Source organism: Aaosphaeria arxii (assembly GCF_010015735.1).
Source record: "Aaosphaeria arxii CBS 175.79 unplaced genomic scaffold BU24scaffold_1, whole genome shotgun sequence".
Taxonomy (NCBI): Eukaryota; Fungi; Ascomycota; class Dothideomycetes; order Pleosporales; genus Aaosphaeria; species Aaosphaeria arxii.
In genome coordinates, this window is record NW_022983474.1 from 688,458 (window position 1) to 710,300 (window position 21,843).

The 21,843-nt window shown below is 49.0% G+C and overlaps 9 protein-coding genes across 9 annotated transcripts; 5 read left to right on the forward strand and 4 right to left on the reverse strand.

Moving 5' to 3' along the window:
* Nucleotides 1-168: 168 nt before the first annotated feature.
* BU24DRAFT_487188 (uncharacterized protein) lies at nucleotides 169-1,670 on the forward strand. Its single transcript, XM_033533438.1, has 5 exons — nucleotides 169-376; nucleotides 430-449; nucleotides 503-607; nucleotides 658-1,046; nucleotides 1,106-1,670. Exons 1-5 carry the CDS (start codon nucleotides 175-177, stop codon nucleotides 1,611-1,613), a joined length of 1,224 nt encoding a protein of 407 aa, XP_033388941.1. The 5' UTR covers nucleotides 169-174; the 3' UTR covers nucleotides 1,614-1,670.
* Nucleotides 1,671-2,001: 331 nt separating this feature from the next.
* On the reverse strand, nucleotides 2,002-3,558 carry BU24DRAFT_416274 (uncharacterized protein). The gene is made up of 2 exons (XM_033526412.1): nucleotides 2,984-3,558; nucleotides 2,002-2,931 (listed from the first exon to the last, which is right to left on the reverse strand). The coding sequence occupies exons 1-2, from the start codon at nucleotides 3,362-3,364 to the stop codon at nucleotides 2,167-2,169; spliced, it is 1,146 nt and encodes a 381-aa protein (XP_033388942.1). The 5' UTR covers nucleotides 3,365-3,558; the 3' UTR covers nucleotides 2,002-2,166.
* Nucleotides 3,559-4,192: 634 nt separating this feature from the next.
* Nucleotides 4,193-6,233, forward strand: BU24DRAFT_487190 (glycoside hydrolase family 5 protein). The gene is made up of 2 exons (XM_033533439.1): nucleotides 4,193-4,832; nucleotides 4,880-6,233. Exons 1-2 carry the CDS (start codon nucleotides 4,469-4,471, stop codon nucleotides 6,112-6,114), a joined length of 1,599 nt encoding a protein of 532 aa, XP_033388943.1. The 5' UTR covers nucleotides 4,193-4,468; the 3' UTR covers nucleotides 6,115-6,233.
* A 293-nt stretch (nucleotides 6,234-6,526) lies between these two features.
* On the forward strand, nucleotides 6,527-9,277 carry BU24DRAFT_456664 (uncharacterized protein; the record flags this gene model as incomplete). The annotated part of the gene is made up of 4 exons (XM_033531464.1): nucleotides 6,527-7,114; nucleotides 7,972-8,194; nucleotides 8,254-8,292; nucleotides 8,352-9,277. 4 exons carry the CDS (start codon nucleotides 6,527-6,529, stop codon nucleotides 9,275-9,277), a joined length of 1,776 nt encoding a protein of 591 aa, XP_033388944.1.
* Nucleotides 9,278-9,730: 453 nt separating this feature from the next.
* BU24DRAFT_3892 (uncharacterized protein) lies at nucleotides 9,731-10,358 on the forward strand. The gene has a single exon (XM_033525033.1). The coding sequence runs from the start codon at nucleotides 9,847-9,849 to the stop codon at nucleotides 10,321-10,323; it is 477 nt and encodes a 158-aa protein (XP_033388945.1). The 5' UTR covers nucleotides 9,731-9,846; the 3' UTR covers nucleotides 10,324-10,358.
* BU24DRAFT_3891 (uncharacterized protein) lies at nucleotides 10,359-11,509 on the reverse strand. Its single transcript, XM_033525028.1, has 3 exons — nucleotides 10,741-11,509; nucleotides 10,603-10,684; nucleotides 10,359-10,509 (listed from the first exon to the last, which is right to left on the reverse strand). The coding sequence occupies exons 1-3, from the start codon at nucleotides 11,378-11,380 to the stop codon at nucleotides 10,395-10,397; spliced, it is 837 nt and encodes a 278-aa protein (XP_033388946.1). The 5' UTR covers nucleotides 11,381-11,509; the 3' UTR covers nucleotides 10,359-10,394.
* Nucleotides 11,510-11,852: 343 nt separating this feature from the next.
* Nucleotides 11,853-13,639, reverse strand: BU24DRAFT_337748 (general substrate transporter; the record flags this gene model as incomplete). Its single annotated transcript, XM_033523103.1, has 5 exons — nucleotides 11,853-11,965; nucleotides 12,019-12,082; nucleotides 12,141-12,220; nucleotides 12,276-13,202; nucleotides 13,258-13,639. The coding sequence occupies 5 exons, from the start codon at nucleotides 13,637-13,639 to the stop codon at nucleotides 11,853-11,855; spliced, it is 1,566 nt and encodes a 521-aa protein (XP_033388947.1).
* Nucleotides 13,640-16,987: 3,348 nt separating this feature from the next.
* Nucleotides 16,988-17,589, forward strand: BU24DRAFT_456668 (uncharacterized protein; the record flags this gene model as incomplete). Its single annotated transcript, XM_033531465.1, has 2 exons — nucleotides 16,988-17,063; nucleotides 17,138-17,589. 2 exons carry the CDS (start codon nucleotides 16,988-16,990, stop codon nucleotides 17,587-17,589), a joined length of 528 nt encoding a protein of 175 aa, XP_033388948.1.
* A 1,397-nt stretch (nucleotides 17,590-18,986) lies between these two features.
* BU24DRAFT_339032 (CoA-transferase family III) lies at nucleotides 18,987-20,757 on the reverse strand (the record flags this gene model as incomplete). The annotated part of the gene is made up of 2 exons (XM_033523158.1): nucleotides 18,987-20,311; nucleotides 20,364-20,757. The coding sequence occupies 2 exons, from the start codon at nucleotides 20,755-20,757 to the stop codon at nucleotides 18,987-18,989; spliced, it is 1,719 nt and encodes a 572-aa protein (XP_033388949.1).
* Nucleotides 20,758-21,843: the final 1,086 nt, after the last annotated feature.

Consider the following 21,843-nt stretch of genomic DNA (forward strand, 5'->3'; position numbering starts at 1 on the left):
TGCTTTCATCGGACTTGGCATCTTACTAGCATATACGAACCCAGTGGCAGCAATATGGGAATTCAATAAGGTTTCAATCCTTCTAGGCACCTTATCCTGTTGTTTCGCCTTCAGCCACTCTTATATAGGTACCTTTCACTTGGAATTCATTCTAGCAATGTCCCCGCACTCGACATGGTTGACGTTACGCAGGAACTGCTCGATGGACCTGCTTTGGAGGCTCCACCTGGAGTCACTGTCCATTTGACTCGAACCTCTCCAGAGCAGAAGTGGTACTTCGTTTGCGTTCCCCTCTTCACTATAATACCGGGAATTTTCATACTACTTCGGCTCTATACCGGACTGAAGATTGTTCGCAAACTAGGGTGGGCCGATTGTATGTTAGAATCTCATTATCGGGACATCGCAAAGTTCTAACGACCCTTCTAGACTTCCTTTTATTGGCTTTCGTACGCTTTTCCAATCGTGAATTGTAAAAGACACTATCTTAATCATACTACAGGTTATTTTCACTGTCAGTCTCGGTTTAGCAAGGTTCACTGTTCATTATGGAGCCGGTGTTCATCTATGGAATCTGCGCGTGAGCGATTACATTAAGCAACTATTCGTTAGTACCCATGCTATACTGCCTTCCTCAACTTTTCTAACGGCCAACAGTGGCTCGACATATCCGAAGCTCTGTACTGCCCCTGCATCTTCCTCATCAAAACCGCCATTGTCCTGCAGTACCTTCAAATCTTCGTTCCTTCACGCACCGGGAATGAAGTCATGTTCTACGGAGGATGGGGAACCATCGTTGCCATGTTCATTTTTTACACCGTCACTTTGTTGCTGCTGTTTATTTATAACACAAAGGGAAAAATTCGGGATGACTACTACGAACGTCGGAAGGTTACGCACTATGATCCATCGATTATAGCTAGTGCTGCGTTCAATATCGTGTCGGATCTGGTCGTTCTACTGCTCCCCGTACGCGCGGTGTGGAAACTACGTATCAACGCTAAAAAGAAGGCCGGTATCATCATACTCTTCGGAACAGGTCTTTTGTAAGTGTTCCACAGCCCAAAGCTGAGTCTACCTAGGCAGTCGTCTAACCGTTTTCAAGAGCTACACTGGCTTCAGGCATGCGAATCCTATATATGATCAGACTACTCCACCAGGGCGAGTACCGCGACACATCCTACGAGCTAGCCCGCATGGGCCTCTGGTCCTGGGCCGAAATAGCCCTGGGCATCATCGTAGCCTGCACGCTCTCCCTCCCGAAACTGTTCCGCGCAAAGTCGAAGGAACTCAGCGTCGTGCTCTCTGCCGTCTCGAGGCCTTTCCAGTCGATACGGTCGGCGTTCGGTTCGCACGTTTCTCGCGCTGGGTCGCGACATGATGGCGGGGATGATATGAATGATCGGTATTCGCTTGTGAGGATCGGGACGGAGAAGAGGGAGGCGAAGACGAGGGATTTCGTGCATGCGCCTCCGGGACTGACGATTGGATCTGATGGGGGGAGTTTTGTGATGGCGGATGGGGCTTCCGCGAAGGACGCGAGGGCAGAGGAAGATAATAGGACGCTTGATGAGCTGGAACGGGGGGATGTAGCTACGAGATGGAACGTTTGATTTTGCTAGATATATAAGGATGCATAGACATATTCAACAAGTATGAAGAGAACTTCCGGTCACCTGGACTGTACCTGAATTTCCTTCGCTGTTTGTGATTCAGTGGATGTCGAGCTTGACTAGGGACTGCTCACTTTGCACAACAGTGACTGATGGTAATGATCCAGGAGTGCTAGGGTGCGCTTGGAGAAATAATGTAACAGGGTAATTGGCCAGTGAATGCAAACTGTCGCATGATTGTTTGACTTTCAAATACGAAAGCAGGGCGAAATTGTTGTTCTGTTCATTCAGGTGGCCTTGTGAGTAGCTAGATGTTGAACACATAGGCGCTAGTGGGGTAGACTACCAATACTTTGAGGAACGTGTGATTTGTTTGCTCTTGAAATGCTCTTATTTCAATTGTAACGACGTGTCTTCATGATAAAATGCTAATGATATCCATCGATGCACAGGACGCCTTCATTACATTATGCTCAAGTCCTTTGCTTGACAAAGTGAAGTTTTGCGCGATGCTAGTGTTGTTTTCTTCTCTTTAATCCATCTTTCCCATGTGTCACCTTCGATCATTCATAAGCTCTAACAGCCCCTTCGCTGCCAAACCGGACTTGGCGGCACTGTTGGTAGCTTCGGAAGGATCAAATGTAGGGTTTATTTGCCTCTGTAGCCTTTGATGAACTGTAAGAACATCCCCGCCGTCCTCACTATCTTCATCATCCTCCAGGACTCGATTAGGTCTCTTCTGATTTAGACTCCCGGGCCCTGTTCTCATCGGCGATGCCAGCTGTCCAGGCGACACTGCTGTGGGAGGGGAGGAAGGAATGTTGCTTTGGTATATCTTACGTGACGAGAAGCCCGTCGGCAAGAGTACGGGGCCTCCAGAGAGTTTTGGGATGGGATTGCCGGGGTGTAAAGCCGCACGTACGTGTGTGACAATGTCATCGCTTGCGGGCGAAAAGGTAACGTCAGGTATCGATTGATGGGTGGTTGTAGTTGTGAGCATTGAGTCGGTAGAAGCGTTTAGGGATGTTGATTTGGTAGAAGCACTCTCCCAATTGGACATGATCTCTGAAGATCGCCTTCCAACCTGATTGGTCTTGACTTTGTACATGCCCAATCCAAGACGAAGACGCAGCATTTCGACCTTGCTGGGGGTATCATTGACGGCGGCAGGTGGTGCGGAAGGTTGACTGGCACATTGAGCTAAATCCAACCACTCAGAGAAGCTTTGTTGTGAGTTGCTCGGTTCTGGTTTGTTTTCGGGTTCTGGAGAAGGTGTGTTGACCACTGTCGGCGATCCTGGTTCGTTCAGATTGTTGGCCTAGAGAAGCTGTTAGCTACGTGTCGGCGTGTGCTACGCGTAACATAATTACCGGTAACGAGTGAAGAGCCTCAGTGGTAATAGGCCTCACGGCTCCCGTACGAGCAAAGTCGCGTGTCCCAAGAGTTTTGCTCTGAGCATCAACATTTTCCGCGTCCTCGACCTCGTCGATGCCCCTCTTCCGGCCAGCTTGGAGCGCGTTTGTCTGGAGGAGGTTCTCTTTCTCTGGAAAGAGTTGTGGGGAAAGGGTTTGCATATGCTTGAGCGGACTGATTGATCTCATCATATCGGAAGGCTCGAACGCGTATGTGTGCTTAGAGGGCGAATTGATAGCTTGGGGAGTGAGATTGCCCAGCGCGCGTCGAGCTGATGACTTGGAAGGACTGTCTTGAGCAGACATGCTCGTCTTGCGAGGCGTGGTGGCGTTTATCATGGGTGGATGCAGCGTGAACTGAGCGACACGCGTTGAGACGAGAATGGTTGGATGTTGTGGCGAATTGCGGGGGTCAATGGCAGGGTATGGAGGAGGAAATTGAAACGTCAGAAGTGCTAAGGATAGTGGGCTCTTCAATTATGGGCGTGCAATGGGAGAAACACAAGGGTTACAATATGAAGAGTGTAGTGATGTTTGTATGTTTGTAAGAGTGAGGTCGCGTTCTAATAGTTAATAAGTCAGGTACCTACCTAACGAGGCGGCATAGATGGGGGGGTGGTGGGTAGGTGTAGCATGACGGGCTCCGATTGGTCGCAGATCCTCAAAAGGCGCGCGCGTTCTCCAGCCCCATTCAGCCACTGAATCTCCAAACACTACGGAATAGACACAACGTCCATCTATCATTAGATCTACCTTTCAAGACATTCAAACGAAAGAGTTAACTATATACTCCGTACCTCTTCTAGTATAGCTTCATCAAAAATGTACAGAGGGTTGGCACGTCAGTCTGGCCACCTGCTAGCTTCATGTATCTTCTATACCCAAATCAAGAGCGGTCTTAACTCCTCGCGACAACATCTCGCGAATGCACTGTTGTAGGCACGAAATACTAGCAAGGGGCCAGCCCGACGTGACAGCCGTCTGTAGATAATCGCGCCTCTAAAATCGTTCCAGCAAGGGATTGATTAGACCTCCATACAAAAAGAATCCAACCATGCTCAGCAGTACAATACGTCATATCGTGGATAAGAAATGCAAGCACGAGCTGGGTGGGTGACAGGCGTATGGTGTACGGTGTACATGGTGGTCGCTGGTATGTAGTGGAGCGCAGCTTCTCCACAACCTTCCGATCCAACCAGGAAAAATACAAAGTACAAGTATCCGCTAACTTGCATTCATCCCACTCTATCCGACTATACACTAACCATCAGCATCTCATTCTCTCTCCTCATCGCACCTATACTAATACCTAAACCTACAACTCCTGGCATTCTGTTTGATCTTGTCAAACACATACATCCTCTCGCATTCCATCATTACACGATTACTAAGCACGTGCATGACAATCCGCGTTTTGTGTGTTAGGAGTTGCAAATCTCAATCATGAAAGGATTCTTGAAGAAGGCGAAAGCAGAGCTGGAAGACATTCTCGACAGCAACAAAAAGTCCACCCAGTCAGCAACTCGGTCGAGCCCGGACGGCCCGAATTATATTCAAGAGCCTACACCTGTCGATATCCTCCGCTATCGCTACCACCACGGCACCAATCTTGGCTCTATTTACGTGATCGAACGATGGCTACACCCTTCCTGCTTCCCCGATGATGCTTCTGGAAGCAGTGAACTGGCGAGTGTTAAGGCTTGGGTCGATAAAATCGGCATCGAGGATACTCGGAAGCATTTTGAACAGCGTTGGGCCGACGCCGTAAGCGACGAAGATATCAGGTGGCTACAAGAAACTGCAAAGTGTAAGTCTCAACAACAGTTGATCAAAATACCGCTAAAATTGACACAGGCACGACCATTCGATTGCCTATTGGCTACTTCGATCTAGATCCTTCTTTCACCCAAGGAACCCCCTTTGAACCATATGCTGCCGTCTACACGGGAGCATGGTCGAGTATTTGGACGTTGATATCTCGCCTTCGTGCTCACTCCATCGGCACCCTTATCGACCTCCATGCCCTCCCTGGGGGTGCCAATCCTAATGAACACTCAGGAACTAACTTCGGCACCACTGAGTTGTGGACTTCTCATACCAATCGAAACCTAGGTGTTCAGTGTTGTCAATTTATTGCTCAAGAGATCAACAAAGGGCTTGATGTTGCTGGTGTTCAAATTGTGAACGAAGCTGAATGGGACAGTGAGCATATGTACGAGTGGTACGATGACTGCATTGATGCTATTTCTATCATCAACCCCAACATTCCCGTTGCGATTTCCGATGGCTGGAACCTGGGCAGAGCTGTCGAGTACAGTTTGAAAAAGAATTCTGCTTATCCATCGAAGCCCACGTGTCCGGTTGTAATCGACACTCACTATTACTGGGCCTTTTCCGATGAGGATAAGCAAAAGAGTCCGCAACAGATCATATCCGAAGTCAACAACAAGCTCGCAGAGCTCGATGGCAGAGAGGGCAGCGTTGTTGATCGAGGAGCCGTGCAAGTCATTGTCGGAGAGTACAGTTGCGTCCTTACCGAGGACTCATGGGCCAAGTCTGGTGACGCCCCGAAGTCCGAGCTCGTCAAACAGTTCGGACAGGCACAGAGTCAGAGATACCAAGCGCGAAGTGGTGGTGCCTTCTTCTGGACATGGAAAATGGACTGGTTCCCAGGTGGCGAATGGGGATTCGCGGAACAAGCTAACAACGGTGCTATTGTGCCACACCACTTCCAGAGCACCCCGCCACACGAGATCTCGGAGATTGTGGAGCGCGCAAGACGGAATCTTAATGATCGAATGTACTCAGCTGTCAATCAGCATGTGTCCTACTGGCAACATCATGCCCCGAACATGGGAGGGGAACATTGGCGATTTGAGGCTGGCTACAAGATCGGATATAATGATGCTCTCATCTTCTTTGAGGGCCGTGGCCAACAAGCTATCGCTGGAGGGAACAGAATTGGCAATGTCGAGCTCTGGATTTTGAAGAGGATTCGCGAAAGTGGTTTCAAGGGCAACTTTGTGTGGGAATTTGAGCAAGGTATGAGGAGGGGCGTGCAGGATTTCCAAGGCATCGTAGGCGTATAAGGAGGTGCATAGATGGGAACCGAATCTTGTGTCAGGTGCCCTGGGTAATGTTACTCCAGTAATTCGCTAAACATCGACGCTTTTGACTACATATGACAGTGATTGTGACATTGACCACGGAATCCATTTAGAGCGAATGGGTTGCGCAATCAATTGTTTGCTATCTGACTGACTCTTTGGTGAGTGAGTCCTTACTCGTCCAAGTCACAAAGCGAAGCTCTAAATATCTAAGTCATAGCAATCAGATTCAGAACTTATGACCAACTACACTATGATATATAAAGCTTCCTGGCGATGTCTTCAACACACTTTCTCTACTCTCTAAATCCACTTCTATGCATGATCAAGTTGGAATCATCGAATACACCAACCTACTTCTCTTCCTCTTTTTGCTGACAATCCACCTCCACCAATGTCCTCGGGCCATTCTCATCGTAAGCATGGAGAGAGTTCTCGACAGGGAAAAAGGCGGGAGAAGGGAGAATCTCGCGATACTCGCAGGTCATCAAGACATACCACACCAGATCCTATTCTTGGGGATATCGAATTGAAAGATCAAAGTCCCAAACATCGCGATAAAGTTGGGGAATGGAGGGAGAATCTCCAGGAACCCGTGACACCCCTAACATTGGTAGCAAGAAATCCAGATGGAATCCAGAGTATTCCGCAATCGAGGGCTAGATATCATAACCGGGAAAGCTTGGGTCAACATTCCAAGCAGCTTTCACCAAACCCCGACCCGTTGTCGCATTTTGATTTAAAAGGCATGGTCGACAACGATCCAGACATGAAGGGCCAACGTGGTGTTGCTCTCCCAGAAGATACGTCCCGGGATAACGATCCTAAGAAGCCTCGCTTGAGCGACAACCTCCAAAGACCAACTGAACATCCTAAGGGATCAAGGCCCCAACCGACCGAAACAAGGGACCAAGAAAGACCCCAGCAATCAGGACGCCCCACGAACACTACACCAGGATATACGTTGCCGGGGCAAGGATCTGTACTGAACGCTCATATGGAAGGAATTCCCCGTTCACCGACGGATCAACGTCATGAGAGTCAACGACAGCGGCGACCACAAGACCATGACCCCAGTTGCGCCTGTATTCAATGCTGTGTGTCTTGACGCAGCGCTGGTACATTCATCGCCTATCAACTATAGAATAAGTCCTCTATATCCGAGCTGACAGGCTCGCCCATACTTTGACAATGGACTTTCCTTTCTAGAGGTTCCAATTCGGCAGTACGCTGCCAGTCCGATATTTCCTTTGTTATATTTGGTTATACACTGTCGTTTCTGAACATGTTACTCCGGAAATACACTTCCTGTTTGTTTTCCTTCTGTCTGGTTTGGTTATATATACACTGTCGTTTCTGATGTTGTTACTCTGGCCGTTGATCATCTCTTTTGTCAGGTTTGGTAGTGCACTGTCACTTCTAATAACTTTACTCCGGCAGGATACTATTTCTTTTATCATATTTGGGAATGCATTATCATTTACGATACCTGTTTCTTTAGACTTCTGCTAATACCCTCTCCTGAACTATACATGTGTGCCTTTCCATCATCGATACCATTCTTCTCAGTGACGACCTCGCACATTTGAAAAACGGACGACAATCTTTTACCACGATGACGATTGACAACACTGCCGCTCGGTCCCTCATTCGTCCATCACTGGACGCTGAAAAAGCACACTAGCGAAGTGATAATCTCTCGTCCTTCACCTTGTCCCTAGCACTAAAACCTCCCTCCAAATAAAACCCTCCCCCTCGCTTCTTCTCCATCCACTTCCACCCACACCACACGCACCACCTCACAACATCAAAAAGAAGCGTACTGATCTTTCTTTGTAGATGGCAACGACTCTACTCCCGTCAACCAAGGCTCGTTCAGGTGATAGTTCCCCTGTTCGACCCGAAAGCTCGTACAGCAACGCGAGCACGATCCGCCGTGTCACGCCCTCACCTGAATCGCTCTCAGAGGCACTCCGCCAGAGCTTCGCCGCTCACTCGACGCCCAAGCATAGGCACAGCGACGACTCTACCTACGTGAACGCTGACGAGGCTGTAGTCCTTCGTGAGTCCTTGTTCTCAAGTGAGATATTCAGAAAGTTTGGCGTACTGACATACCCTCAGGTGGTGGAGAGGCTGGCGCCGCTGAAAACACTCTGCGTGGTAACTTCACTTCCAAGATCCTCAACAACAGAACTGCATTAGACTGATATGACTTCTAGCTCAAGACGCCAACGTAGGAATCAGCCAGCTCAGTGACTCTGAAGTCCCGCGCCGCAATCCCCGTAGCATTTTGTACCCGTACGGAGACCAGGCATCCATACCAGCAATCAGTACACGTAAAACTGACGCTGCCATCAGGGAAGCTGAGAGCTATCAAGCTCTCATTGACATCTACGACAACAACGGCAATCCTCATTCTCGTCGAGGCCGCCACCATTCTCACTCCAATAGCCAGAGCAAGCACGTCAACCCCAACAACCACACCGCGGACGTCAACGAGTCCCGCTTGGCCCCCCGCCGCAAGCAGCTCCCAAAGCGAAACATCGTGATCCCTCCTCCAACCTACGTTGCTCGCACTAGGCTACCACGCCCAACTACGCCAACTCCCATGACTGAAATAGAGCGCATGTACCAGTACGCTCCAATGACCGCGTCTCCAACCCGCCGCGACCCCGCCTCCGACATGGCCAGGTACCGCGCCCGGTGTGCCGCCATGAAGGCCCTCGAGGCTGACAGCACCGAGCATCTGGAGCAGGAGAACCCCCCAGCCGCTGCAAGTGAGGTCGGAGCAGCTATCATCCAGGAACCCGCCGCCGTCCACCACCGTCAGCCAGCACGTGGAGCGGAGTCGCCAGTCCCCGGTCCAAGCCACTACCAGGCGTCCCAGCCAGCAACCGTGGCTCCTCGTCGTGATGGTCGTGTCCTCAGCATCGACGTCATCGAGATGGCCGAGAGACACCGCAACATGATGCTCCGCCAGGCGGTCAACAAACTCGAGAACGAGTACGAGGAAAGGCAGCGTATTGAGCTCAGAGAGAATGCCGCCCTCAATGCGCCCCCGGCTCGCACTACTTCCGACGCCGTCAAGGACTTTGGAAAGAAGTGGGGTCGCAAGTGCTACGCGGAGTGCTGCGTTGTCATGTGAGGTCTTGTCATTGTCCTGGTAATAGCCGAATCTAAGTAGGCACTCTTTTAGGACGATTGCATGAATTGACACTGTCTGGGAAATCACTGGATGAGCATCAAACTGGGGGATCACCTGGAATTCACTGACTGGGCACGATTTGAGAGTGCTGCATGAACTCTGGAGATGGAATGCCCCCAGGAAATTTGAGCCCCCAAAGAAAGGATAAAATAGCAAATACCGAAAAAGAGATTCTATCTTACATGTGAGACCAAAAGTGCGTGAAAGTGAGCTAAGAGGCGAGTGTACATATTGGCAAGACAGCAACCTAAGGCAACATGAACATGTTGGCGAGTAACTTGCTCAAACCGATTGGATGCACATATATCAATTAAAACGGGTTCTCAAATGGTTGTGATTATGATAGATGAGTTAAAAATTCGATAGTGCAGAAAGAAGCTAAAGCAGACATCAAAACTCTCTCTCTCACTTGAGATCAAAACAACAAACCAACGTCAACATACTACCCCCCAAACGACTTCCCCCGCACACCAGAACAACTTCATCGACAACCATAGTACCATACGATAATGGTGCCGACAACGGAACCCCTTCAGCACCCGATGATGCTGGATGATTTGAAGCACAACTTCCAAAGCATCGCTGCCACTCTGCCGCCCGATGGCTGGGAGGAGCCAGGCCCGCCAAGCCTGTACATCCACCGAGAAGACAGCGGCATGCTGACGCTCATCGATTCGAGGGACGACACTGCCAGTGAGCCTTTCCAGAGAAATCATCCGGACGTGCCGTTCCTCACCTCCGCGGGTGAAGACGAAGCCAACGTGCAAGAGACCGCCACCCTGCTAGGCGCAGATGAGCCAGCACGCGACAGTACAAGTACGGTGCTCGACAAGCGACCACGAACGTTTTGGCGCCGTCTCTTCACAGAAAGATTAAAACGCATCGTCGCTCTGGTCAGATTACTCTTCGCTCGAATAAGAATAAGCCGATTGACTATGTGGGCCTTCAACAGGGCCAGAGGTCAAAGCAGCCGTGGAATTCCTTGAACTCCACATGAATGGTAAGAGTTTTAACGAAGAACGAGTGTTGGGTATTAATTTTAGGAATGCGATGCTAATTAGTACTTCTTCTTCGCAGCGGCACTTGATGATTCAGTTGCAAGGTCAAGACCCTCAAGGATGTCCGCGCCGAAAACGACGGTCATGTAGGCTGGGAATGCGAGCCATAGGCCGCTGTCAAGAAATTAGCGGCAATTCAGAGTTGTCTGTTTGGAAACAGGCAGACTGAAAGGGAGATATCAACGTGAACCAGGAAGGTGAACTTACTTCATGATTATGTAAAGGAAGATGAAGTGGGACCAATCATTGTGCCAGGTGTTCTTGAAATCAGAGAAGTACTCGTTGAGATCTGTATTAAGTATGAGTCCATGAAATTGGAGAACATTGGCGAAGAATCAGACTTACAGTAAAGTGTTGTTTTACTAAGGGTCATCACTGCAGCTGCGAAGCCCATGATCAGCGCTTGGTTGCCCTTCCTCCCTTCAATTCGAACACCTCCCGAAAGCCAACCCTTAACGCCAACTTGCAAACCGCGACCGCCCGCAGCCGGTTTGCCGTGATTGTACACAATCATGATGTACAGTCCGTAAAAAATAACCTCTACAAGGTTCAATACTGCTTGCGCTCCTCCAAATCCATCCTTGTGGTCCCATCCAGGCTGTCCATACACGTAATCAACGTTTGCGTAAATCTCATAAGGCTTCCAAATCGGCCATTGAAGCATGCCTCCTGTCATAGTGTGTGGACGCAACAAGAGGTATAATATGTCCCATATAACAAGCGGCATGGAGACCGTGACCCACGCGATGGTGATGTTGGAAGCTGTATGCGACCACCCTACGCTTCTGGCATTGCCATTGCCATTGGCGCTTGCGACAGCGTTTGAGACAGCACGCTTGGTCAGAGAAGTGGGCGACGACGTTGGGATTTCCTCAGGAGCGGGGGACGCGGTTGATCTGCGAGAGCTCTTCCGGGGCGAGGAGCTCTTGGTGGGGGACGCCTCTGGTGGAGGGAACTCTGAAGGGTGATGTCGCGTGGATACCATGATGATGAAATGATATCGCAATAAGAAAAATAGTAAAAATGGGACGATTATATGGCTTCAGGGGACGTAAACTCCCAGTTTTTGGGCTACAATTCCGTTGTTGTTGTTATTCTCAGGGACGTCGCGAGACGAACGACGTTACTTGTACGAAGTGGCGGGACACACTCGGCTGGCACTTTTGCCGGGGAACTCGTCTAGCCCAGTCAGGAAGGACTTAAACACTATACGGCCAATCAAATCATCTTCAGTTCGACGTCAATTCACATTGGTAGTAATAACGGCCGCTTATTCGCTGGTCCTATTAGATTGCTATGCAGCTGCATTCTCTGGTTCTCATTACAGAGAGCAATGCTTTTGAGCCACAAATTTGATGTATATGGCCAACATATGTTTACATATTCAAAGATTCCACTTTGTGAAAGGCGTAGTAGATGACTACACCAATACTCTGCAACGGTATAGCATATCTTCTTTAGGCCGCCTTCTCTGGGTGTTCGACCACTTCGGTCACTGGTCCTTCGGCACCCAGTGCTTTGTGTGCAGATTGCTCCAACTTCGCTCGGTCCTCCTGTTCGCTTTCGAACACTGTGATGTGATTAGCCATTGATGTCGTGCACTTTGGGGCAATATAAGCTTACGGAAAGTGAGTTCCTCCAAGGTCTTTCCGTATGTCTCTGGGAACAAGAAGTAGATAATCACGATCTGGGCTCAGGTCAGTCACTTCCTAGACGGCAGCGTCACCTCGGAAGGCATATCTTACCTCGCAGCAAAGCCAGCAGACGTAAACGATAAGGTATTTCCAATCGGCATTCTCCAATCCAATGGGATTCACGAAGCTACCTGTAGTGGGATTAGAATTAATGTATCTTGAAAATCACGGAGACATATTGCTTACCAAACATAACGGCGGAACGGCCGAAGAGCTGGAACCACGATAGACCCTTTGTTCGGACGTAGTAGGGGAATAGCTCGACTAGGTAAACGTAGGTCAAAGCATTGTATCCAAGGCAGTACGCGGGCTGGTAAAGGAAGATCATAACGAGCACTGCATAACTGCTGCTGGTCGACTTCGTGATTCGGTTCCTAGCTTGGGCAATTGTCCATGCAGTGTAGACACACAACAAGCAAGAAGCGCAGAGGAGGTACATGCGGCGACGAGGGAAACGGGGCGTAATGCTTGCCATGGTGAGAGCGACGAGGAAACCCCAAGCCTGCGTTCCTACGTTGTATCGGACAACAGTGTGCGCGTCGGTGATACCAATCTTTGCGAGAATGGGGACGAGGTATTGTGAAATAAGGTTGTTGCCCGAGAACTGGACGAATACACCTAAGAAAGCGGCGACCATGCTTCGGTGCCTCATTCCAGGAGTCTGGAATAGCTCGGCCCATCCACGGCGACGGCCTTCATTTTCGATCTCAAGAGCGCGCTTGATTTCTGCATATTCGACGTGCGGGAGCTCGTTTGAGGCATCACCTTCAGCGTGATACTTGATAAGGATCGCAAGTGCCTCCTCTCCACGGTCCTTGGAGATCAACCAACGTGGAGATTCGGGGACAGTGAAAGCGAAGCCAATCTGAATTACGGATGGAAGAGCTTGGAGAAGACTAGGTAGGCGCCAACTCCAGTTGTTAGGGATCAGAAGCGTGCGGATAACGATGCCTGCACCAAGGATTGCACCCACACCGTAGAATGCATTGAACATAGATCCAAGGAAAGCTCGCTCCTTGGGGTGTCCGAGTTCACCGAGGAGAGCAGCTCCTGCAACGATAGCATAGACGATACCGTGACCGAGGAAAATGCGAGAGAAGACGAACATTGCGACTACGTTTCCGTTAGAGCGACTTCGTCTCCAATATCTGACGTATATTTGACTTACGATTCACCGATAAGCCCTGCATGATCGATCCAATAATCATGATGACTGATCCGAAAACAATACTCCATCGTCGTCCAACATGATCAGACACAATAGAGATAAAGGGAATACTGGTCAAAGCTCCGAGATTGTAGCAAGCGACCAACAGACCCAGCTTTCCTCCCTTAGGATGGCCAAAGAAATCTTGCCAGTATTTGAGCGCTTGCATTCCGTTCATCATGGACGAATCGAAGCCAGACGTCGATTCAATGAACAAACAGAAAGGGACAAGTAGGAGGTATAGGGTACGGAGATTGGGCTTGTTCCACCATCGAACGTGATCATTCTTGATCAACTCTGCAACGATACCAGCAGAGGCATCAGCTGGAGCGGCGGGAGCCATCTTGACTGACTTGAACGCTTATGGATGTCTCGAGGAGGTGAGGGGACTATCTTTGCGATGGGAGATATGATCATCGCTGGACGGCGCGGGGTGTATATATGGTCAATGGAGGTCCACCCTCTCACAAACCGTGCCGTCCAGCGTGCCGGAAGCACTAACTGAACATGAACATCACGCCTGATCCGTACCATGGGGCCCCGTCTCTTACCGTGTCTGGGGAAGGAGACATCTGTGAATGCAACCGGTTGCTATTCCAAAGGTAACCATGTAAGAATGCCAAGTTGGCAATTTTGCTTCAAGGACCTGACCATCTGTCGATGCCTGTGGACTGTTTTTCCACTAATATCATCGTTTTTAACTGGGGCGAGGGGTCCAGAATCCAGATCGACTATGATTGCGCATATACGATTGGTAGGGGACACCGATCTGTCCAAGCATTGGATGGAGCAGACTCTCTTCAACTGGAGATCATACACCAAAAGCTGAATAGGGAAAAACTTGCTTGTTGCGAATTCAAGAAGTCAATTTAACCGGCTGTTAATCTATTACGAGACTATGTCTGCACTAGAGATTCAGGATTCAGGACTCGCTGGATGTTTCTCGTGTTGGAAATTCGCACGAGTAAGTAGTGAGCATCAGTTCTCCGCATCACGAATTTCTCCGCCCACCGAGAGCTTTGATAACTTCTGGGGGATCATTGTCTCGAGGACCCCCGCATACTAAGCCGTATTCGGCACGGAGCACGACCTAATCCAGCTAAGTAGTTCTTTCGCTAGCTATAAAAGAACTAGCGAAGGACTAACCCCCAAAAATGCCAAGACTGTCCCGTTGCAAAGCACCATCCACATAGCTTATAAGAAGCCCAAGGCCAAGTACAAAACTTAGGTACCTATGTATTGTATCACCACTGCCTGCAGATGGGTAGATACTGGACCTTGGTTTTGGTGTAACATAAACCAGGTCGTCGGGGCTTGCGGGCCGATTTCGTGCATTCAGTAAATGAAGCCATGCTGCTCTCTAGAGGTAAGGCAGATTTAGTCGTGCCATCTTCATCATTGGAGTATGGCGATCTTCAATTTGCCTTCGGAAAAGGGCCGAGAGCTTGTCATGTGAGAAGATATGGCTTTCCGTCACGATAAAACAATGGCAAATGGTACTTTGCCTTTGCCCCCTGGAAGACTCGAGGATGGCCGAGGCGTTGGCGCAGGCGCCTTGCCGAAGGCTTATGAGGTGTTCAGGCCACCAGATCCTTATTCCCAGTCACGACTTACTTGCAGCCGGCAAAGATGTTTATGGTTATGCGAAAGATAGAACGGGAGCCGTTTCGACCCTTGTACTCGAAACTTGTTCCTGTACTTGTTCGGTGAGCTTTTCGTAGCGGAGTAAGAATCTGCCGAAGTTTCCATTATTCAGTTCAGTGCACTAACAACTATTCTACCTAAAGTCCACACACACCTCGTAAACCAAGAACCCCACGCATCGCTGACTAGACTTCAAGCAACATAGCCACTCGGCGTACGTGCCGAGACTGGAGTGATGTGTACGGGTTAAAAACAAGAGCCATGCCTCAACAATACTACCCAACCCCAAATCTGCTTGTTCAGCATACCGCCTATTCGCGGCGATGCCTTGGTTTCGCATCGATCCTTCCGATCTTCTCTCTGGCTGGCAGCTTTTGGTTCTTTGAAACCTGACGAGAATACTTGACTCCAAAGCTACTCTTTAGTACTTTCTTTATTTCCTCCAATGTGAGATCCGACATTGTTGGAAAGAAGAAATTGGTCAACACACCCGGTGCAACAGACACTGGAATAAGAATACAGACGCAACACCGATTGAGAAGAATTACCATGGAGAACAAAGTGGCGGACTTGGTGGCATAAGTTTCCTACCATCAGCATGAAAAGTTCAATATGCCCATTTCCCGAATCTCGATAGGAAAAGGTCGGTGCTCATCCAGACTAAATTGCCCGCAGAAACATCGAAGAAAGAGACAGATACGATGATAGCTTTCATCATGACCGTCGAGGTCTCTACCTTCAAATCGTCGACACACGTCATGAAGTGCAGAACGTCAAAAATTGCAATAAGTCCAGTGGGCATTCCTCAGAGAGTGAGCGCAAGCTCCGAGCCATGCTCAATGGGTAAAGATCGGTGATGGACCTCTCCTTGTTTTACGTTACAAGGTGGTCGTTCAGATCACTATGGGGATAGACCGCCACAGTAGAGATTCTGTCGTATCATAACTGAACACAGCGCCTGTCAGAGAAACGAGTCAAACAGACTCTTCGAGATTTCCGATACGAAAGCTTTTCTACCCGATGGTGATTTCTTACCTAGTATTAGTCACATTGGTTGACTACTAAGTTCAAGAGAAACAATGGAAAATTTCCTAAATAGAAAGGAAACGTACCTTGCATAGGTCTATGCCCCTTACCAAATCCTACGGGCGATCACTCTAGTCTTAACAGCAGATATAGATACTATCTCATTTGCTTGTATCCTTGATGTAAAAATGCTTCATAGCGAACTGTTCAAAATACCAAACTGTAAAGGTAGGTGTATGAGATTGAGAAACAACAATCTATCCACGAGAGTAAAGGAACTCGGCTAGTACCGTGACTAGCCATGCACAGAACTTGATTTTTCAAGATCTAGTTAGTACCACGTGGAGAGCAGGAGAACTTTAGGTACACTACGAAGGACATTGTATAATTGGACGTGAGGGCGCGTCCCTAGAATGCTCTTGCCGTAGGCTACGTGGAATTCTGGGGAATGAGCCTCGAAATAGGTCCATTCCGAATCTCTTTGAAAGGGGACTTCAGTGCGACTACCAGTCCGTGAATCATAAGGATGAGACCAGTTGTCGCCATCATGTGCAGCACCTCCATAACAACGATATACTAAAGTCTTAGAACATATATCTATCCAGTGCGATGATCACATGGAACACCGTCAGCCGTGCATCTGCATTATTAGGAGATGACTATTTGTTGGATTGGCTCCATTATCGAGACTTCACGCTAAGGTCAAAAAGTAAGTCGCTGCATGAACCCGATTGTTGTTCATTTCAACTAGATCCCACTATTGATGGCCTCTGAAGCGGCTGAACATTGTGTGTAGTCTCCATCGTCTATTGTAACTGGATGTCAAATCCTACGGGAAACATTCATGGAGATCCCAAGATTCCCTTTTTGCAGGCGTTGTGGATAAGTTCTCTTATGCGCGTCTTGAACGGCCATTAATCTGACCTTTACTAACTCCTTACACTGCAAATCACATAAAATGTAAGAAGCATGCGAGAACAGGAAACTCCCCCCTCTCCAGAGGAAGAGGAGAGCACTCAACATGAAGCTAGGCGAAGGAGTCGAAGTCGACACTGTCTGTGATCAATATGCAGAAGTGATCTTATCAAAACCAACTTGTAAGTACTTCACCTGGCCGTGCCAGGGTCCCCTCCTCTAGCAACACTTTCCTATGCCACATCGTCTGGTTTAGGTCCTGCCGTATTCGTCGAGAATATAATTTTCATACTCCCAGAATACAGGTTCCCTCCTCCAGCAACGGCTTTTAATGCCACATCTGCTGGCCCAGGTCGTGTCGATTTCATCGATGAAACGGGCGCCACCCTCTCCGAATACGGATCTCCTCCTCTAGCAATACTTCTTAACGACACACCTCGTGGTTTAGGTCGTGTCGAATTCGTTGATGAAAGAGAATCCGTCCTCTCGAAATATTGCTTCGAAAGCCATGACAATCCCAACTCCGTGGACTCGGCAATCTCCCGAGCAGATAAAAGCGCGTCGATTGCCTCACCATTAGACATCAGGACCCGAAAAGCAACAGATTTTCCTAGGCCTACTGATCCACACTCGACCACCCCGCCATTTATCACATTCGAGGATCAAAACTCAAAGTTTCCGGGAGCTGTACGAAGGGCAAGCTCTTGAACGATGACTACTGGCCATCTTGAGTTAGGTGTCGCTTCTCGGATACTTGAGAATCCCCAAGCAGAAGCTTTGATAGCTGCCCACAAAATCCGTATCAATGAACAGCAGGAAGACTACTTAATATCCGATCGAGCCAATGCGACTAGACTATACCCATAGCAACTTCAGAATGAATGATACGTATCCAGAGAGACGTAGACCCCCAGAAATTCGAAACACATTGCGCTCGATCATACCTAAAAACTTGCATGCTCACTGATCAGGCAGATACGCAGCAACAAATGCTCTATCATTATCACCCTTCAGTGATCCAATGTGATGTCACGGAAGCAACAGTAGTAGAAGCAGGCTCTGGCTTAAATACGCATGATCAGAAACCCATACAACATCATTCCACTTTGTATCTACGCCCAAGAAACTCGTTGAGCGACAACCGGCAGCGAAACCAAACCTCCAGGCTTATACCTACCCGATTGACTAACAAACTACCGCCATATCGGCATTTGTGCCTGCGCGCGCGTCAATGCTGCTGCTCGATTGCCGTTGCCGCCATAGAATATCTTGCGTCGGCAGGCAGACAGGCAGGCAAACAAGCGGACGGGTTGGCGGGTAGAAGACTACACTGTAGCCAGTAGGTAGTAGTATGTTTCCTGGATATGTGATGATGGAAAAGCATTTTGTACTCGTAGTAGTTATTTCCTCTCGGGTAAGGGTTGGGCGATGGTTGATGGGTTGTTTTAATGTGGAAAGTACTGCCGTGTTAACAGCTAATGTGTGTGCGAGAAGGGGATGTACAATTGAATGACGAAGGTGAGAACGAAGCATTCGACGTCATGCATTGCATCTTTACTGATGATTTGTTTATCCCATCACTGAAACGAGTGTGCAATTGTTCGGTGTCGGGATGTGGGGAAAGTAATCGATTTACCGAAGTCTACCGGGCCACCGGCGATGGTGGTTCGAGACTTTTTGATGCGGGATTGATGGGCATCGTAAGACGGACTTGAATTGAATTGAATCAATTGATTGGGCCAAGACACAGGCGAAGGCAAAGGGAAAGGTAAGGCATCGGAAGGTGCACTGGACTAACGCGGTAATCGTACTGTAGTGCGCCAATTATGTGGGGCGTGTCTGCGTGAGAGGGAAAACCCTACGAGTAGGGTAGGCATATGCATAGCAGCTGTCTGTCTGGGTGGAATGAGGATCAGCAGAGATTATCTCGGGGAGAGCGAACGGGTCTTCTTTGATGAAGCACATTGTGCATTGAGGGGTGTGGTAAAGAGGCAAGAGATTGTCTCAGTCTCATGATATGAAATGGGTGTTTTTGTATTTGGACGAGAAACTATGGTATATGATGTAATTATGCAAATGCGAAGCTTCGCTCATGCTGCACGCGCTCATTGTAACATATCCGCGTCGACCTCCCAGCCCTCCCAGGTCGGTTGGTCATATCCATTTGGCCTTGAACTCCTTAGGAATCCGTTCCATGTTCCCTCCACTTCCACCACAGGCCTGATTGTTCGCACCTCGGCATTGAAAGCTTTGCTGAAACACGTCTGCATGTGTCGCTCTTCGAATAGCTCAGGGTGCGTCCTCCTCATAGTGCTCAATGCACGCTTGCCGACCTCATCCACAGAATCGTTGTGTCGCAAGTCGAAGAACTCTTTGTTGTGCTCTTCCCTTAATTTCTTCATCATCTCGTCATCGTATAGTCCGAGCTGTAGCAGGAAGATGTCGTACTGAACCAGAGATGTGGTGCCGTGATAACTTCCACCGTACTTTGCTCTATTGTATAACCCAGTCAGGGCAGCAATAGTTCCCATGCACCCTGTTCCGTAGTCACTCATGGGAAACGGCGGCACTACAGGCTCGTCGAGGCCCATGCCGAAGCCCTGTGCCCATGCCACGCCTGAGACACAATCCGCGATTTGCTGCCATCCAGGCCGCGATGCCCACGGTCCAACATGGCCGAAACAATTTTCAGCGACGTAGACAAATCCACGTTGGCGTTCTTTCGCAATCTCGTTGAGCCGCTCAGGGCCGTAGCCGAGCCGTTTGAGAGCTCCAGGTCGATAACCGTCAAGGACGACGTCTGCGGATTGGAGCAACTCTTCAAACTTTGCTCGTTCTTCTGGATTTCGAAGGTCAAGGTCGGTGGTGTGTTTTCCTAGATTTCCATCTACTTGGAAGAAAGGCACATCGGAGAGGTTTGGCGAAGTGACTTTGATGACGTCGGCACCGTACTCGGCAAGACCACGACCCATGGCCGGGCCAGCAATGATCCGACACATTTCTAGGACACGAATGCCGGACATAATCTGTGGTTTGGGTGCCGCGGATGACTTTTGTGGGAAGGGAACTGCAGGAGTGGTCGTTTCCAGGGTCTCTATCTTCCAAGGTGGTTCTTGCAGCATTTGCTGGCCGTGTTGTGTAGCTTTGAAATCTTCCCACTTGAGACATGTAACGCCAGCTTGCTTGATTTTTGCGTTCATTTCTTCGAGTTCGTCCACGGTGAATTGCTTGACATGATCCTCGATTATCTTGATGCACTCATGGTAATCGGTGAGATCCGGTCGGTGACCTTCGAGTCCTATCATGTTAAGGGCTTTTGTAGCCTCGAGAGAGCCGTGCAAATGGAAATATTGTCCGGGGTTTTTGGTTTCATAGAGATTGGCAGACAGTCTTCGATATGTTATCGATTGTGCTTTTAGCAAATCCGTATCTTGATTGAAGGAGTCAGTGATTATCATATACTCGACATTGCGGTCAATTACCTTTCAGAAGTTTCTTGGAATTGGGATTAGCCTTGTCCATCCCTGCGATGGTCGCCAAGTAGGTCGAGAACAAAAATGCGGAGGCTCGTTCAAGGTCTACATTGATACTTCGGTGTGATGATTCCGATAGGTTTGCGATCATAGCAGCAATTCCTCCCTCGACCGCTTTTAAGGCGGATATAGCTTCAGTCTGCTTGAGTGGGCTTGGGTAGTAGGGGCTTCCGGTGTTGGCCGTAGCGAAATGTACATTTGATATGTGTTGAAGGGCTTCATCAGGAATGTAACCCTCTGCTCGACCCAGGAGGTGCTCCAGAGCAGTTCGTGTACCACTCAGGAGAGTATTGTCGGCCGATTGAGTCGTGCCATTGCTATCGGCACCCAAATAAGGTGTCATGGTGGTACAGGGATTTGGCTGGAGAGGGGATGGTGGTAGGTGTGACGCAACTGCCCGGGCAGGGAAAGATGTGAAGAAGAATAGAGAAGACAGAGGGTTCAAAGGAAGGAGCACAGAGACATCTTGAATAGTGGAAAGCCGTTGCAACCGCCCCGCTTAGGCTTGGTTAGGTTGATCATTCTATTATCATAAATCGGGTATACCAGTAGTAGTACCGGCAGAGTAGAGAGAGCACAGCGGGTCAGGGATACAGCTGTTACAATAGAAGGAAGGGAAGGGTATCAAGGTCCGCGTGCATGTAGATCGGTCGGCAACGTGACCGGGCGGATGCAACCAAGCGATCAGAGCGGAAGTGGACAATTGGGTAGTGGATGAACGTTCAAAGGAGAGAATTAGATGGAGAGATGTTGATTAGTGGATGTAAAGGACCTTTGGTGTGTATTGTAACGGCCAAAGGACGTGGGCGGTGGGTGGTGGCGGGGCAGCATCCGACAAGTCTCAAGCCTCGGAAGCTGATATAAGGACGCCGGTGGTGTATCATATATACCCAATATGGATGGTCGTCGGATAGGTAGTTACTTGTGGATAAATTCCTAGTTATCGTCCTCGGAGTATATTACGAATAGATGGGATGTCCTTGGGATATGTATCGTAGTGGAAGTCTCCGACACGAACATATGAGAAGTAAAGAGAGGACAGAGGATTGAAGCTCATATAGACTGAGACACGGAAAGAGCAATTATGATTATTGATACAATTGAAAAGTAGATACTATCACAGAGAGAGTACTTCGTAGATGGTGAATACCTGGTAGTGATATGGTTGTCAATTGAAGGAGTGCACTCCATACTCTTGTAAGTGCAGGGCTGGGGAATGTGAAGAATGAGGATCGAGAAAGTGTGAGTTCGGACACAAAGAGAGTCCGTGCACGATCCCGCCCGAGCCGGGGTCTCATTCCAGTCCATCCCATCCCATCATCTCTCGAGTCTCGAGTCGGAGTCTCTCCTCATCCTCGTCTGTCTGGTCCTCGATGTTCTCATCACCCATCCCATCCCATCATCCTCCTCCACCTCTTTCAGCCTTGGG

Bases quoted from the DNA above. Each gene is read 5' to 3' on its own strand.
- BU24DRAFT_487188 (XM_033533438.1), top strand. From the start codon at position 175: ATGGTTGACGTTACGCAGGAACTGCTCGATGGACCTGCTTTGGAGGCT. The intron at 450-502 runs GTACGCTTTTCC...ATCATACTACAG, and splicing joins ACTTCCTTTTATTGGCTTTC to GTTATTTTCACTGTCAGTCT. The intron at 1,047-1,105 runs GTAAGTGTTCCA...ACCGTTTTCAAG, and splicing joins CTCTTCGGAACAGGTCTTTT to AGCTACACTGGCTTCAGGCA.
- BU24DRAFT_416274 (XM_033526412.1), bottom strand. From the start codon at position 3,364: ATGATAAACGCCACCACGCCTCGCAAGACGAGCATGTCTGCTCAAGAC. The intron at 2,932-2,983 runs GTAATTATGTTA...CAGCTTCTCTAG, and splicing joins AGGCTCTTCACTCGTTACCG to GCCAACAATCTGAACGAACC.
- BU24DRAFT_487190 (XM_033533439.1), top strand. From the start codon at position 4,469: ATGAAAGGATTCTTGAAGAAGGCGAAAGCAGAGCTGGAAGACATTCTC. The intron at 4,833-4,879 runs GTAAGTCTCAAC...AAATTGACACAG, and splicing joins GCTACAAGAAACTGCAAAGT to GCACGACCATTCGATTGCCT.
- BU24DRAFT_3892 (XM_033525033.1), top strand. From the start codon at position 9,847: ATGGTGCCGACAACGGAACCCCTTCAGCACCCGATGATGCTGGATGAT.
- BU24DRAFT_3891 (XM_033525028.1), bottom strand. From the start codon at position 11,380: ATGGTATCCACGCGACATCACCCTTCAGAGTTCCCTCCACCAGAGGCG. The intron at 10,685-10,740 runs GTAAGTCTGATT...TACTTAATACAG, and splicing joins TAGTAAAACAACACTTTACT to ATCTCAACGAGTACTTCTCT. The intron at 10,510-10,602 runs GTAAGTTCACCT...ATTTCTTGACAG, and splicing joins TTCCTTTACATAATCATGAA to CGGCCTATGGCTCGCATTCC.